This window comes from Hemibagrus wyckioides, linkage group LG01, assembly GCF_019097595.1.
Source record: "Hemibagrus wyckioides isolate EC202008001 linkage group LG01, SWU_Hwy_1.0, whole genome shotgun sequence".
Taxonomy (NCBI): domain Eukaryota; kingdom Metazoa; phylum Chordata; class Actinopteri; order Siluriformes; family Bagridae; genus Hemibagrus; species Hemibagrus wyckioides.
The window spans coordinates 16240780-16258119 of NC_080710.1; the positions used below are offsets into that span (position 1 = coordinate 16240780).

Below are 17340 nucleotides of genomic sequence, written 5' to 3' on the forward strand. Positions count from 1 at the left end.
GGTCTGCAACCAGTCATTCATCACATTCTGTACTCACATATTATTATTTTTCTTTTTTGTTGACTTCAGCATGTTGAACCACTGAGTTCAGCATGTTCAATGCATGGAACACAAGTAGAGAAAGGCAATATCCTGTTGGATCCTGTGTGTGATTAATGATAAACTGAAGAAAATTGCTTAGAGTATAGTTTTTGTGCGTGTGTGTGTTTTCACATCTGCTAGCTGTGCATTCTCACTTTTGCCTTGAAAGCTTGGTTCAGATTGAATGCAGATCCTTGAGTGACGCAGTCCAAACAAGCCCAGGATCTACTTCAGCATACAGTCATGCATTATGAATGATGCATGTATTGCTAACTGGCTTAACCATAAATCTGTCACTCACAGCTCCTAGGAGAAAGTAGATTTATTGTTAAAGTATTTGTTATGTGAAGAGTGATTGCATTCCTTAATATGAGTCATGAAACTTATATTGGTGTGTGGTAAGTGAGAGCAACTCAAATAAGAAAAGGCATTTCAGACTAAGAATGAATCCATATTTAATCCTGATCATGTAAAAATTCAAGATTTTTAGAGACTTAACTTTTGAGTGCACAGAATTCAGCCTGTGTGTGATGTCAGGTCATCCTGTGAAGGACAGCAGTATTACCTCTTTAATGTGTAGCTGACTGGGCAGCATCTTGGATTCATTTTAAATAAAGGAAAATGATTTAAAATGCATACTGTCCTTAGAGCCCAGTTTGTGATGGCATTTTGAAACTTGAATTTATTGGGAAATAAAGACTGAAGAAAAAAAACTCACTACTGACAGCTTGCTACTGTAATATTAAATAGTACATGCAGAAAGTACAGTGTAAGTGTGCCCAACATCAGTCCTGCACAGGCAGAGTCTAGTATAGTTTCTGGCCCCTGGTGTAAGATATGTTGAACAGATTAATAATTTATTATGAAACAATCAGTTTACAGTGCATCCACAATGAACTCCTTAATAAATAATTTATAAACATCATAAGTGCATGTTAATTTGGAGTCAAACTTCTATTTGACTTCTAAGCAGGCCCCATGTCCTGACTGGCTGATGATCTGATCTGCTCGATTGGATTACAGTGATCGTATTTTAATGGCAAATGTAAACACAGCCTATATCTCTCTCCAGCACCTTGTCTGATATTATATAGCATCATTTGACCTGATTCTTGATCCGTTTTCTGCCCATTTGAATTTCTCTAGTTTATGTCTGTTTTCTGATTTGGTGGCTTTGTACATCACTTGCATCCCTTCATCTGCAAGTAATGATAGTATACAGTATGCTTTAGTTTAGCAGAACTTTGGTGCATTACATAGATGTTTCTAATTAGGCAGTTTTATTGAGTCAGTTTAAAACGCTCACAAAGCACTTTATTAGGTGCACCTGCAATTACCTAACCAGCCAATCATGTGGCAGCAGTGCAATGCATAAACACGGTCTGGCAGATTCAGAATAACGTCCTTCCCAGTCACCAGATCTGAATCCAACAGAGAACCGAACAGAAGATTCGCAGCATGAAAGTGCACCTGAAGAATCTGCAGGAATTGCGTGATGCTGTCATGTCAACATGGACCAGAATCTCAAAGGAATATTTCCAACATCTTGTGGAATCCATGACATGAAGTACTGAGGCTTTTATAAGAGCAAAGGGAGGCCCTAAGCAGTATTAGTGTACTGTTTAGGATTCCTAAATAAAGTGCTTAGTGACTGTACAAGTCCCTAATTAGGCAGTTTTATTAAGATTCTAAAATAATTAATGTCTGCATATATAAAAAGTGTTCTCTGCAGTATATAACCCACTGGAGCTCCTTTGATTACTAGTCCTTTGAATTGTGAAGACTCTCTGTGTGTTTTCATAGTTACTGTAAAATGTTTGTTTGGGGACATGTGAGAGACACGAACCACTGTGTGTTATAATTCAAATCATGTCAGGAAAACAAAACAATATTCCACATGCCTTCAACACAATGTTCTCCATGTTTATTGTCTCACAAAACTCAATGATTGACTGGCTCATTGAGCCACCAATTCACACGTCGTATTATGAAAAAATCTTGTGCTATATTATTATTTTCTTTCATTTCATTTTCTGTAGGAAATTACAGCTCTTGCTTGTATGCCTCCCTTTCAAGATCAAAGATATCATGAAACTTTGTGTGTTTTGTTAGATGAATAGATATTTGTGTATATTGTAAATAGCAAGCAGGCCATAGAAAGGTCACTGCACAGGTTGGTGAGAAAATATGAAAGCAATATATCTGTAGAGAGTTTGTGAATTCTACAGGCAAGAATTTAGAATTCCTTTAAGTCTTATTTTATGTGTAGTGGGTAGGGAAGGCCTGGCTGTAACATCAGCAACAGACCAACCATGATCTGTTCAGCAAGAGTGGTTGAATAGCCAACTGAATGTGCAATATTGCCATCCATAACAGTGACAGAGGTGGGAAGGAAGTTTGGTCAGTCAAATGCCAGCACATCCTGGCCCAAAGTCTCTGTCTCTGTCAAGCCCAGAACCACAACAATTTGTCTGTCTGTTTGCAAATAGATCAACATCTGGTGTGCTACAGGTGTTCCAAAGGAAGGTGATCCACCTTGCTGTTGATCTGCCATTCCCTGGATATAGTCAACTCAGTAGGCATTCATCTCAGAGACAGGAGATGTGCTTGTGATATTTTGTGCACCTTGGTGACTGACTAATACACTTTGTGTTTATATATCATGTGTTTATATGTTATATATTATATTGTAACTGTAAGTGACTCAGTTTTAGCCAGATCACACATCTGTGGAAAGTGTAAGTACATGGAATTTCATCCTACTCTGCTGCTCCAGTGTTCAAAGTGTGGATAAACCAAATAGGGCATCTTTAGTAATGTCTTTTTTGTAAATGTCACAAGCTAGCAGAACCAGTCTGATGGTCTTAGAGCTCTTTAATTTAAAAACCAAATTCTAAATCCAATTCAAAACCAGATTGCAGAACATGCAGCCAAACAGGACAATAAAAGAGTCAAATAAAGCACAGTAAAAACACAGAACCAAATGCTTAGAAACACACAACAAGCTGCCAAAACCTGGTAAAGTGAATGTGGAAGGGTATGGTATTTAGTGAGATCCAAGGTGAGAGAACAACTGAAGAGCGTTAGCATGATTAATTAAATTACTGTTTGTTTTCACCACAGCTGCTTGGCATAGAGACTAGGGTTAAAACACTGGAATATTCCTTATTAAAGTAAACAATCTTCTGTTCATAATGATGAATACAAGTTAGGTTAACGATCTTTTATATTTTTTAAAATAATCCTGAATATTTTTTTCCAGCCTTTTAATGCATTTCTAACAAGAGAAACAACCAGAATGTTGATGCAGATGGTTCATCTCTCTTTCATGCACAGGCTTTCGCTTTGTCTCTGGTGCACTATTTTGCTTTCACCTTAATTCATGTCATCCTTATCAGATGTTTCCTAAATCCTAAATGTTCAGTAATGCAAATAAAGTTCTGTTGTGCCTCCCAGTCCAGAAAGAAATGTAGACTGGCTTGGAGTAGAGATGCACTGACACTGTGCTCTCTTACTTATACTAATAAAATGGCTTTGATAATAAAATCTGATACCCAATGATGCATAGTATGCTTCTGCTCATGAACAGACAATACAAATAACAGTGACTGGACGTATTTCCGGATTAATGACGCTAATCAAAGCAAATCAGACTGCACCCTGTGTGGATGACCTGAGTGCAAAGAACTGTATCAGCAAGCATGGTCATTAAAAACTAATTATTTGTGAGCTTGGAACAGTGAGGCGGATTTACAGAGAAATTGTTCAGAATAAGGGCACTTCAGTTCTGTGAGCACTGAGCATAGAGAAACACATGTTTACATGGTCTATGCTTTGCCAGTGAGTCAAGGTGCAATTCACAACAATGCAATAACATCTTAAAAATAAATTCACCAAGAGGAATACATTGCTAGCAGCACATTACGGCAACCACTACTGCAGCACAAAGCCAAATAAGTAAGAAAAATGCCTTCACACAACTCTAGCTGAGTGAAAATTACAACAATTACCCAGTATTTTGTTCCTGACAATTGCCTGCTATTTGTCCTTGACATCAAGGGATTGATATACAGTGAAGACACTGGTAGCTGTACAGAAGAGCTTTTGCAAATTGAGGCAAAATCCTCCCTTCTGCACTCAACCTTACTCAATCTCAGTTAACTATCACAGCTAGCTTTATTCACGTCATTTCAAATCCGCTAACATTATAAAGAATAAGCCCAGTAGTAGTCTAATTACATGAACATGCACATGTGCATTTTTCTTGGCCACAATTTAAGCAAAGCAAACATAAACAGAATTCAATAAAAAATGTGTGGAATATTTATTCTAGAATACTCCTGACAATATAAATATCATTACTGACAACGTATCTTTGTATCAGTCTGGGAAAAAAATGATATTGATAATTCCCTAGTTGAACATCACATACTGATAAGATATAAATACCCCCCTCTCCCTCTCTGTCTCACTCTCTCTCTCTGAAACAGTTGAGTAAACAATCTGCATGTCTCTTCTGAACTGACGTTACTTTCCTGACAGCTCTAATGGTCTCAAGGTGCATTTTTGTTCAATTACCTGCAACCGCAGAACAAGGTTGTTGTTTTTTTTCGCTGTTTCTGACTTTCCTCTTCATCACAAACAAGCTATTTCTTTATCTTCTTTCTTCCTATCTTCCTGAGTGATATGGCTTGCTGTATTCGCCATTGAAATGTCTCTAACTTGCAGTTTGAAGCTAGAGGCAATGTAATTATGCAGCACTGGCAGCTTGTAAGAAAGGGCCTGATCATTATCATTGAAATTGGCTCTGACCTTATCTTAATCATCTCCTTGGTGGGTTTTGCATTAACCTGTCCCTGCTGTGTCTTTATTATCCTCCATGTTTAATGAGATCAGCTCCTTTGAGATCTTCCCTCAGTCACAGCCTGTTTGCCTGGTAAAAGACTAAATGACCTCACTTGTCTGTACCTGTGCTGGAATTAGTTAAAGGCATAGTACATTGCAGAATTCCATAAGAAAAGTAGTCGAGAAATACAAAAACTGCTGGAAAAAAAACTGGATGCTGGTAGGTTATTCATTGTTTTTCAGTATCACCAACTGTCATATGTTTGAGGCATTGCTATATCCGAGCTTTTTTATTTTTTTTAATCATTTTTCTTTCCAAGAACAACCAGTTGACAGAACACAGATTTTCAGTGACTTGAATACTTGGAGGATCTAAATACAAATCTCTTTTTATGGAAATCCAATAGAGTAAGAGTAACAGCAATAACGCAGAGCCATCTCCTGAATAAAATGTGACGTAAAATGTTCCATTAACATTATGTGTGGTTTTACATAACTGGAGGTCGAGACAGAGCCAGTGGCACATTGAAAGTCACTGAGCTCTTCAGTGTAATCCATTCTACTGTCAGTGCTTGTCTATGAAGGTTTCATGGCTAAGTGCTTGAGCTGGATATTTATGTACCTGTTAGCTGCACCCAGAATCAATATACACATATAGCCTACATCTGGGGCTGAGACATTATCAAGAATAAATTGAATGAAAACAAGTCATAACTAATTGCTCTTCAGTCTCTCAGTCTGTCTGGGTGTTTTGCTTGGAGCACTGCCTTGTTTAGAAGTATTACACCTTTGCCCAGCACTTTGGAACTGTTTTTACTTAAAGAGTGTTCAAGTAGTTCAAGTGGTGTGTGCTAAATGCTTCACTGCTTAATTAGAGAAGTGTCATGAAAAATGTGAAAAAAACTTATGAGGTATTGTCTCTATATTCATTACATCCAAGGTGTAGCTATATATATATATATATATATATATATATATATATATAGCTAAACCTTGGATGTAATGAATATAGAGACAATACCTCGTACCTCATAACTCTTGCAGGTTAAAATATAATAGACACAGATCTATTATTATTATTAATATACTATTATATACTATTATATATACATATATATATATATATACACACACACACACACACACACACATAATAATAATAGATAATAATAGATAGATGTGTCTATTATATTTGCAACTGTCATATGTTTGAGGAATTTCAATATCCAAGATTTTTTTCCCCTCTGTGACCAATATTCAAATAAAAGTTTAATATTAAAGCTATTATTTACTGAAAATACAAATGTAGAGACATTTGATCAGTTCTATAGGTCATGTTTGTTCTGTGCATGTCATGATTGCCACTTCAGTGTTTGCTCTAATCAAACACATGCCATTAATGCAGCTCTCTGTTTGTTTTGTTAGCCTGGTTAGCCACAAACCCAAACCCTTACTATAAATCAGCTGCCTCTAGTAACTCACTATAATATTGCCCACCTCCCTCTACAGTACACCATCCCTAAAACATGCCACTGAGATGAAGTGTACATCTCTGCAGAAGGTTGGCTTGTATATTAGTTTCCTCAGAGGCAGGGAAAACCAATCCATAAGAACTTCAGCCCTTTGGTGCTACAGGCATAACATTCTTCAACTTGCCAAATAATGGGAGCCTTTCATAAGCACTATCTGGAAAAGTCATAAAAACATTCAGCCACTGTGAGAGATCCTACAGAGTTGAGACATTCCTCTTCCCTCGGGTTTCCCACTTCGCTATACAGATGCAGAGACAGGCAGCATGGGTATAGCAGATGTACCTTTTGAGTAGAAGGGAAATGTTCCAGGAAAAAAAATAAATGTGACACAAAAATGCAGTTTAGTGAAAAAAACAAAACCTCAAAGCAGCAGTGACTAAAATGCTAGGTTTTATTCAAATGAAAAACAACTTTGAAACCGTGTTTAGCCTTTTGCATTATTCCTTATTTTTAGGTATACATTGGTAGACAATTGTCACCATGTGCAGCCTAAAATTACAGCTTACTGTTCAAGAAAATGGCATATTGGGGCCAAGATAATTAAAGAAGTACACTGAAAGAAAGGCTAAATACATGTTTGGGGTCATTCCACACAGATTATGATTTCTGTGATGATTAAAGTGGTTTTCGGATCAGTTCTCTCTCTCTCTCTCTCTCTCTCTCATTCTAATGTTGAACTTTTCCGCATATAGCCATGTCTGACCACTGTATTTACTTAAAGCACCAGCCCCTGAATGGAATTTCTTTTGCTGATATTTATTGTCTTTTGCTGAAATCTGAGCTGCTTTTTTCTGCCTAGTTTGGTGGGAAATAGCTATTTTGTGATTTGCTGACATTGGCGCTCATGTAGTTATAGCTGTATGATTTATCTTAATCAGCACTGTTTCTTTGCTCTGTCTGGCAGGCCCTGGGAGGAGAGATGAAGCTGAAAGTGAAGCGGCGCTACATTGTGGTCTTTCTGTCTCTCCTCACCCTGTCAGCAATGATGATAAACACATATTCACCTTTGCCCTGTGAGCAGAAATGTTTGCTATCACAAGGGCCTCACCCAAACGAACCTACTGAGACAGAAGCAAGGGACTCTAAGCATCTAACCCTAAACATTCATAGGGGATCTTGGAAGCTTTCTAAAAAGAAAACTTCAGAAAAGCACATACTATTAATTGACCAGCACCAACAAAGAGGAAGTCAACACCAGGAAAATGTCCAGTTTCCATTCAGAAGTAATGGAAAAAGAACATATGTGAAACGAAAACAAGGGTCTTATCAAGGCAGAAACAGGCCATCTACCCAGACAAATATGGACAATACAAATGAAAGATTGTCCAACCAACCAGGCAATGGCATTGACTCCAAATATGCCAGTCATCTTCATATTCCCAGACATGATCAAACCATACCTCAGTCTGCCAGCATGCATTCCCTCCACACAGACATTAAGCCATGCAGGCACAAATGCACTCCAGATGGGCCAAAACCAGAGGGGCTGAAGTGGAAATCTAGTGTAGGACTGTCTGAAGAACTTGAATGGGCCCCAAAAGTAACCAAAACCTATGAAAGACAAGCACATATCTCTGAGAAGAAGCGCCACTCCATGGTTGAAAACAACCGAGTCTCTGGAGAAGGGGCTGAGGGGATGGACTTCATGATTAGCTGGTGTAAGACTTTGCATGATAAGCATTTCAGTGAAGCTTGGGACCAAACTAGAGCTGAATCTTTGCCTTGGTTTAGCAAAGATGATATAAAGAAGATGAATTTCCTTGCCAGAGGCACTGTATTGAGTAAAGACAGAATTCCAGGTCATGGCCAAGTGCTTCAAGTGGGACTCGGTGGTTGCAATGAAAACACTGCTCCACCAATGGGGGACCATAACAGACTCTGCCAGACAGGACAGTGTGCCCTGATCAAGCGCTCAAATGACTGGTTTGAAGTTCTTGCGTTTCATTTGGATAGGGTCTTGGGTTTGAACCGCAGTCTTCCAGCTGTGCTAAGGACCTTTCATAGTGATCTATTGCCATATAAATACACAACTGGTTTGGCAAGACCTGTGGTGTGGTGGGACCCAGATATTCAGCATCTAGCTGATGATGATAATGACCAGAACTCTTTTTCCCTCACATGGCCCCAGTATCAGGATCTGCTAAAAGCAAGATGTGGGATGCAATTACCTCTGAATTCATCAGCGTGTGTAGGTGTACATCATTCAGAGTGGGGAAGACTGGCACTGTTTGACTTCCTGCTACAGGTGAGAGGTTAGAGTCAGATTGCTTATTTGTCTTACTGGAAGCCAGGAAACCTAATGAACCCTTAAAGAACCCTGTTTCCTAATAATGGAGGCATAAATGATTTTTGGGAAGTGCATGTCTGTAGGGTATCCAGATAAGATTATGCACAGCAGTATGAGGTGACTCATGCTGTAAGTGTAGGAGCTCCAAGCTGAAAATGTAGCAGGGACAGAGGAGATTCAGGAACAATCTGGCAAGTCCACAGGGTTAGGAGCAGCCAGAGAAAGAGAAGAGTTTTAGCATCTGGCACAAATTCAACTAAGCAAAAACATATCATTATTAACATTATCCATATTGAAATATTTTTTTCAAAATGATTCACTGAGTGAAATGGAGGACTCTGTTAAGTAAACAGTGACTTGCCTGCCAAAAGAAGTACAGCATAAAATCCTGATGAGCTTTTTCAGCATCTACATTCATTTCCCTCTCAGACAGCAGCCCATCTCAGACAGCTTTGTGAAATGAGCCTGATTTTTTCCCTCATATTTTGTTTACGATTACACTGTCTATTTTCACAAATGGGTTGTCTGATACGCTTATATTTAGAAGAACCTGAGTACATAATGCTGTCTGCAGTGTGGCTGATGGTTGAGTTCATTCTTTTGTGAATCACTGATGGGTTTAATTTCCATGCCGTAGGGCTGTGTTTTATTAAATGTATACCTTAATAATAATGAGGCATGCAATTAGAATGGTGATATATCTAATTAGTTTACTTACCCTACCCATAAGGCAAAGCCTTGAATAGGTTTAATGTTTGCACTGAAGCAAGAGCATCACAGTAATAGTGCTGCAGTAAGAGTAAATGGCATTTGTAATCTGCCAATTATAGTTAACGACGTTATTAATTAAAGGCTTAAGCTTGTAGGACAGAAACCTAATTGAGTTGTAGAAAATGTTTGTTTCTTTTTGTTCTAACTGCTTTATAAGTAACAGCAATAAGGAGAAGATTTCAGGTAAGAAAATTATTCTTGCAAACAGCAGTTACACAAACCAAAAAAATATGTTCAAGAATATAAACAATGGAATTTATATGCAAACAATAACAAAGGAGATTTGTCCTTAGACAGAGCAGAGAATAATAATAGGTCGAAGTATACAGTAAATACTGTAGGTGCTAGGTATAATATATTACAACATCTGACTTATTAATGTTAAACGTAACAGTCAGTACTCTGGTAAGTGTGATGGTGGTGACAGGAGGGGACTAGATGATATTTCTCAGGGTTTAGAGCTAGGATAAGATGACTGAAACTGACAAACCAAACAATTTCTGTGAACCATCATAATGAACCATTATACTGTATGTCCTTATAATGCATTATAGGCCAAAACACTTGATTGTTTAAGGCAGCAAGCAATAAAACTCAATGAATGTAGTTGCATGAAAAGTGCTGAGAGTGTGTGTATGTATTTGAGTGTAAGATGAGATAACTATGATAGGCAATGGAAAAAAAAAAAAAAAGTCAATAAGTGTAACCTGGCCAACAGCTAATAGCATGGTATTGATTTGGTGTGATTTGCTGAGCAGGATCCCTGAACACTTGTTCTAAGATAGTCGCTGAACAGCTCTGCTGGCTTTGAGGTGCAAGTTAACACCCATCAGTGTGAAGGACACATTCACTGTCACTACAGAAGGATTTCTGTACACTGTGCATAAGACCTTTATTCCTTGAGCTCTTCTTCTTTGTCTTTTTATTATGAACTGATTCTTTTTTTTGTATAAAGTTTTGATGTTTCAATGCAAACAAATCAAAGCATAATAAGGAATTTTGAGTATGCTTATGAATCCGTACTATACATTACTTAGGGTTACTGTATACACCATAGGGTCCAGAAAACCCAAAATGCACTTAAGGAAATTTGTATTATTTCATTTGGTGTGGGTTGGCTGAACATACACATGTGCCTATGTGGCTCATACTGATATATAGTATGTAGAGATATTGTTATTATCCATGTACATTTTGTTTTTTATCAGGGAAGGATGTTGAGGTCAGCAGTGCCAGGTGTAAGATTTGAACTCACAGCCTTCCCATTAGTAGTGCAGAATTTGAAACTCTGACCAATAGAAAAAGACAAACTATGATGTTGTTGTTGTTGTTGTTGTTGTTCTTTCGGCTGCTCCCTACGTGTGTGAGGGGTCACCACAGCGGACCAACTGGTCTGCACAACAACTTGGCACAGGTCTTACGCCAGATGCCCTTCCTGACGCAATTTATCCGGGCTTGGGACCAGCACTGCATCCAGTGGCTGGGGTGTGGGCACTGGCTGGGACTCGAACCCGGGCCTTCCACATGGTAGGTGAGAAACCTACCACTGAGCCACCAGCGCCCTACAAAAAGACAAATTATGATAAGGAATAAAAAAATATTCATACATTTATTTCTAATCTACAGTGTAAAATCATTTGATTTGCTTCACTGGATCAAGATTGCACAAGATTATAACTGGGTTAGGGTTATGTAAGTTACAACTGAGGTTATCTTTGTGCTGAAAGAAAGCACAGAGAGAATGTCGTGAAGAAGAATATACTGTGTACAGAATACAGTGTGGTATTGGAACGGAAATATGTTGACGAAAAAGACAAATACTGTCCAGCTGTGTAACATTCTCTTATATGATCACGTGAACTGTTATTTGATATTAGGACTTCCTAGCTGCATATTCTCTATATTGCATTGTCCTTAGCAAAATTGATCTTTCACTGTGAGATTAATTGTCTCCCTCTGGCTGTTCTGAATGTGCAAAATATATTTTCCAGACTGTGACCACACAAATGCCAACCTGTTGGACTGAAACTGTGTTTGCTTGTATGAGCTGCTTTTCACAGCCATGTGCAATATAACAGGGACGTGTGAAGCCTGAGTATGAGAAAATAGTGCTATAGTGTGCACTGTACAGCGTGATGGTCATTATTACCCATAATCCTCCCCATTGTTGTTATTTCCATCACCAAGTCAACTGTGCTGTGACTGTGAACCCATGCTGTATTTGTTTACCTTTCTCACCCAGGTTTCCTGTGATCAGAGCTGGGACATATGGGTGGAGCTAAGAATAGTGCAGACCATTGGTTGATCCAGTCATCACAGCATTGTCCTTATTATCTTTGGAACTGCTTCTCTAATGGCACAAAAATTTTCAGTAGAAGGCTAGTGTAGTGACTGCCAAATCCTCCTGCATATGGATGCTCAACCATCTACTGATTCCTGTTCATTACAGAACTCAAGGATAGCTGATGATCAGAAAATGATGCCGTACCACATCTTCCCAATTAGCACACGAGCTCACTGCCACATTGATGAGATCTGCTATCCTAATGGGAACATAATGGAAGCGAAAGCCCTGTCTATAAAATATTGTAGATAGACATGAGAAATTCACCACCAGAAAATGTACAATTGTGTGTGTGTGTGTGTGTGTGTTATAATGTCCTCTAGTATGGTTTGCACTCTCCTCTCTATTTTCACTAAAGATTAAAGTATTGGCACACTTGGCTCTGTGTGGGTGCGTGGGCAGCCATTTCTTGCCGAGCCGAGGCACTGTTCACTGGAGAAGCAATATTATAAAACCTATTATAGCCCTGATAAAACACAAACCTCAACCACAGAGAGCCACAGCTCTGCACTGTACAACCTGCAAGATATGAACCACACAGGGGAAAAAAACAGGAACGTGAAAGATAGATAGATATTGCATATTTGTAAACAGTCTCTTTAACATGATTAAAGCATTACTTAATCTAATCTCATATCATAACATTCTCATTCTTATATCTTACAGCATTAGATTTGTTTCTGTTTCATTTAGTTGTAATAATATTGCTGTGAATGTGACAGCATGCTTCCTTCTCTAATCCACTCACTCTGTGTGTGTGTGTGTGTGTGTTTATCTCCCGCAGGTGAACGACAGACTGGACCGTTACTGCTGTGGGTTCCAGCCCGACCCTGCTGATATGTGTGTGGAGAACCTTCTCAATGTCAAATGTGCAAACCCTAAAGATTTAATGCTGGTGCATATTCTGGTAATATCTTTTTCCCTTTTGGCTGCTCTGAATTTTCATACTATACCTCTATTCAAAAGTGTTTTAAAGTGGTGTTTCTACACTGAGGAATCAGCCATGTCCTTGGTGTAGGATTTAACTCTCTCTCTGACATCCTTGCATGCATAAATGATGACATGGTGGCTTCAGTGAAACATAACACTCTTGCACTTTTTAGCTCCTGATGCATGCAGTTCTACCGCCAGAAGACAAGAAGCAGATAGAATCTGTTGCAATCCTTATGAAACAACACATTTTATACCTGTGCAGAATATGAGAGGATATTTTAGTTGTTATTATATTTTACTCATGGATAACTGCTAAGATTAACATCCTGGCCACTCTGCCGTATACAGTCAACAGTATGCAGAGTTTTATTTCCCTCTTGAAGCCCTGAGCAACAACTAAATATAGAACCAGTTATTTTTATTATACTGTCTTATTCTCTCAAATTCATCACACTCGCACATCAAAAATAAATACATGTATTATTTGAATTGTTATCATGGGATTTCTCTGTGTACGCACGTTTGCTAGTGTGGTACACAGATGACTGACACTCAGTATTGGATTTCATCTAGCATCCTCATAAAAGATTAGAAATTCTTTCTATTTTATTTACACACATTTTGAGGATGTTAAATATAATATGCAGAATGAAATTGTAATTATATCAGAAATGACACAAATGCTCCAAGGGCTTAAAACTGTCAGCTGTGTGTCAGGTGCATTTTCTATCTCGTTATATGATTTGACAAATGTGTCAGCTTTCTTTTTGTTCATTGTCAGAAAGCTTTAAGATTACTAATATGGTTAGAACAGTTTATTTAACATAATTTAGTTTCAGTTCTAATGAAATTATCTCAGTGGGTGCAGACTATATGAACTAGTTCTCTCTCTCTCTCCAGGTTCGGAGGACAGATCCCTCCAGACTAGTCTTTATAGATAATGCAGGCAGGCCTCATCACCCACAAGACAACCTCAACTTCAGACTGATTGAGGGCATTGATGAGTAAGTGCTGACATTTATTCATCATGACCTGTTAAAAGCTATTGCGTATAAGGACTTATACATATGCATCTAAGTATCTCCTTTATATAAAGCCATTTATTCATTCCATTTGAAAAAATGTCAGAGAGAGTACTTATGTGTTCAACACAACACATGATGTTCAAGTCATCTTCATTTATTACAGTTGTTTGTGTGTATTAAAGAAAAGTGCATTATCCAGTGTACACTAGAATGCAGACGTCTAAATCCAGCACTAAATTAAATTTGAGATTTCATCACACACAGCAGTGGCAGTGCAGTGGCAATTTCAATAACTACATTTGCTGACTTCAGCACATTAAGGAACAAAATAAAACAAACACATTAGGTTCAAGTCAGTGATTTTTAAATCACATTCCAGCAGCTTTACTGTACATATTGACATAATGTCCATGCCACTACAATTAATTTAAACAATAAACTACAAAGTTCTCAACAGTATACCAGTGGAAATATTAGAAGAAATTCTGGCCTTGAGGTTTATTTTCTATCCTAAACTTAAACTAAGTCTTCAACTGCTGTTCTGTTTGCAGCTGAAGTGCAGGTAGAGGTGCAGTGTAAGGCCCTGTTGCCCTGTTATATGATTAAGGAACCAAGTGCGAGAGTGGGGCGGACAAGGAAGTGAACGCTGGCTGCCAACCAGTTCAATAAAAATTGAGCGTCTTGGCCAGGGCACGCAGTATTTTCGTTACACACTCAGTAGCACTAGCCACCAAGTTTATTGCAGAAGCAGTGTAATGGTGCTATTGTGACATGATTTGGGGTCAGATTTATATAGTACTGTGGTGAAGCTAGAAAAACTAACAATAACCTAATCCTTGGCTGAAATTAAAGGTACCAAATGTAAAGAAACAAATCATTCTTATCTTAAATAACCAAACATTTATCTCAAAATTAGATCTCTTTCTAGCCCCCGCTTTATTCTTCCCTTTAATGTTTTCTTTTCTTGTCCTCAATGTTCTCTCTTTTCTAAAAGCTCCTTTCTTGTATTTCTTGTCCTCAAATAATAACTGTTACCTGGTACAGCTCCACACACAGACTGGAGCATTTGGCCAGCTTATAAAGAGGAGTGGCCAGGAACAGCACGTTTAGGCTGATTACCTGTATGAAGGTGTTGCTTAGCTAATATTGTACTTGATATACTAATAGTAATTAATCATCCTGTTGTATACTAATTAGTAATTTAGTCCTGTGGAAGATTTAAGTGATATATCAAAATACCAATAACGATAAAATGCTCTGTGATAATTCTCGGCATCATTCAGCCTGTAGGAACTCACTCAATGCTTACTGGCAATTTCCAGAAAATTCTCACAATCAGAATAATGACAGTGTATGTAAATTTATATCATCTCCAATGCGCAAAGATGTTTGTGACAAAGCAAATCTGAGAATCACAAAGCAAGTTACAGCGGTGATGTATTGCTGTGAATAGCAACAGCAGCTAATATGGCATCTGCTGTTTTCATATATCTATGATATGGACCACCCGCATCCAAGCAATCAAACAAGGAGGCACCTCATCCAGCATGACAATTCAGAAAACTACCCCGTCTTCACTAGCATTTCTACATGTATTTTATGGTTACGGTTCTAGAAAGAACACTGAGGTTATATATGTTTGGATTTTGAGCTTCAAATCAGCTGCAGATAATCTGTACCAAAATAGTCTGAGTGCAGAGCATCTTTTTGATTGGCAGGTTTCCGGAGAGAGCCATGTCAGTGCTGCGGTCTGGCTGTCTGGAGCAGCTGCTCCTGCGCTCGCTGTCTGTGGATAAGGAGCTGTGGGAGAGTCAAGGAGGAGAAGCAGGGCTCAGAGCCACCATCCACACAATCCAGCACAGAGCTCAAATCCTGCTGCAGCACACCCAGAACAAGAGAATAAACACTGATCTGTGAAAAGACACCTGTTTAAACGAACTTATGCTGACTACATGCAGGCAAGTTAAAAGTTGGCAGATTGTGATTTTAAAAAAATTACTAATAGGTTGTGATATTTGCAGCTGCTGCTGAATAGTGTGAATAATAATAATAATAACAACAGCTGGGTGCAGTGCACTTACAAGTAAATATTTCATCTAATATTGATATTGACCATTCTCAAGAATGAATCTGGGGTGTTTTTATAGTCTTTTTCCACTATCCTCAAAATTCTTTGTAGAAAAAGAAACTGGTAAGCTAAACTAAAAGTAAGGCATCCTTGTCCTATATTTGATTTAGGAAATGTGGGACACAAACTTACATTTACGAAAAACATCATACAGTATACTATTGAGATGTGAGACTGTTTTGCAGAAACAAATTTAGTCTGTTGAACATTGCTGTGTGCTCAGAATCCTTGGAGAAATCTCATCATGCAGTCCAATGATTCACTCTCATCCGCTGCTCTGATCTAATCTGATCTGTTCTGGCAGTCTAGATTACATCTTCTTTTCCTAATTGAAGTTATTCTTAATAACGTCAAAAAAAATAACAACTATACAAAATAATAATGTTATGTTATTATTTAATGGAAGCAGAAATCAGTAATGCATGATGCATAAAAGACTACACTGACTGGCTCATTTCCCAGGTCAAGAGATTACTATTAATGCAGTGTGTTAAAAACATATGAAGTGATCTTTTTAATTTAAAAAGTTGTGTACAAGGAGTCATCAGACTGCTATAAACTGATCTGTTTTATATAATATATTCTTGATATCATAGCATTATGTGAATACTAGTTTGTGATCATGTGAAAACAGTTATCTGTAGCGTACTCAGACTTTTGGACCGTAGTGAGGTCGAATCTGCCGTTCGGCTGCTGCAGTACGAACAGGAAAACAGAGAGAATGTGGTCTTCTGTAGAAAACTGAAGAGATGCTGCTGGGTAGAAAGGCATGTCTAAGAAAAGAAATACTGTGTCAGCATTTCTACTGCGACAAAGAGGGTTAACTCTTTCAGTTGTACAGCTTTACTCAGTTCAGCCATTTCCAAAGATAATCTGGTGCTAAACAGCTAAACACATTTTCAGCGTTTTAGCTGAGGTATAAAGATTGGTTTCTGGTTTAGGAAAAACATGAAATAATCTTCTTTCTGTTCTTAGCATGGGAAAAAATTGTTTCTTTTCATACGTAGTAATTGACTTGAATAGTTCTGATATGTGAAACTTAATAAAGTTTCCCTTTCCTTTATGTCTGCCTTAATCATTCTTTTTGGAATTATTAAAGAGAACTGAATTGAATTTGGTCAAAAGGTTAAACTTCTCTGTATAATTTGTTAAGGTTTTGAAATCTCGAAGCACGAATACACTGCTGTCATCTGGATTACACTGAACAAACTCCAGCATTATGACAATGTAAATAATATCACCAAAGTAACACTTGCACAATTAATTTTTATAGTGATATTAAACATAAATATATGGTATTATATTAATAATATATTAATATCAGATATTAATATTAAAATCAGGCAAATAATCAACACTTTCATACCATCAATGAGCAAAAGTAAGAGCAATAA

At 37.8% G+C, this 17340-nt stretch overlaps 1 protein-coding gene across 3 annotated transcripts in view; it reads left to right on the top strand.

Annotated features, from left to right (window-relative positions):
* Positions 1 to 17004, top strand: part of gask1a (golgi associated kinase 1A) — an 18633-nt gene extending 1629 nt beyond the window's left edge. Inside the window, exons 2-6 of one of the 3 annotated variants that reach the window (XM_058399392.1) lie at positions 7363 to 8703; positions 10885 to 11043; positions 12645 to 12767; positions 13694 to 13797; positions 15537 to 17001. In XM_058399392.1, the coding sequence (XP_058255375.1) occupies positions 7363 to 8703; positions 10885 to 11043; positions 12645 to 12767; positions 13694 to 13797; positions 15537 to 15735 (1926 nt within the window). In that variant the 3' untranslated portion in view covers positions 15736 to 17001. Of the gene's footprint in view, positions 1 to 7362; positions 8704 to 10884; positions 11048 to 12644; positions 12768 to 13693; positions 13798 to 15536 lie in introns of those variants that run through there. The other 2 variants (XR_009205786.1, XM_058399403.1) reach the window with 2 other exon arrangements.
* The last annotated feature ends 336 nt before the right edge of the window (positions 17005 to 17340 follow it).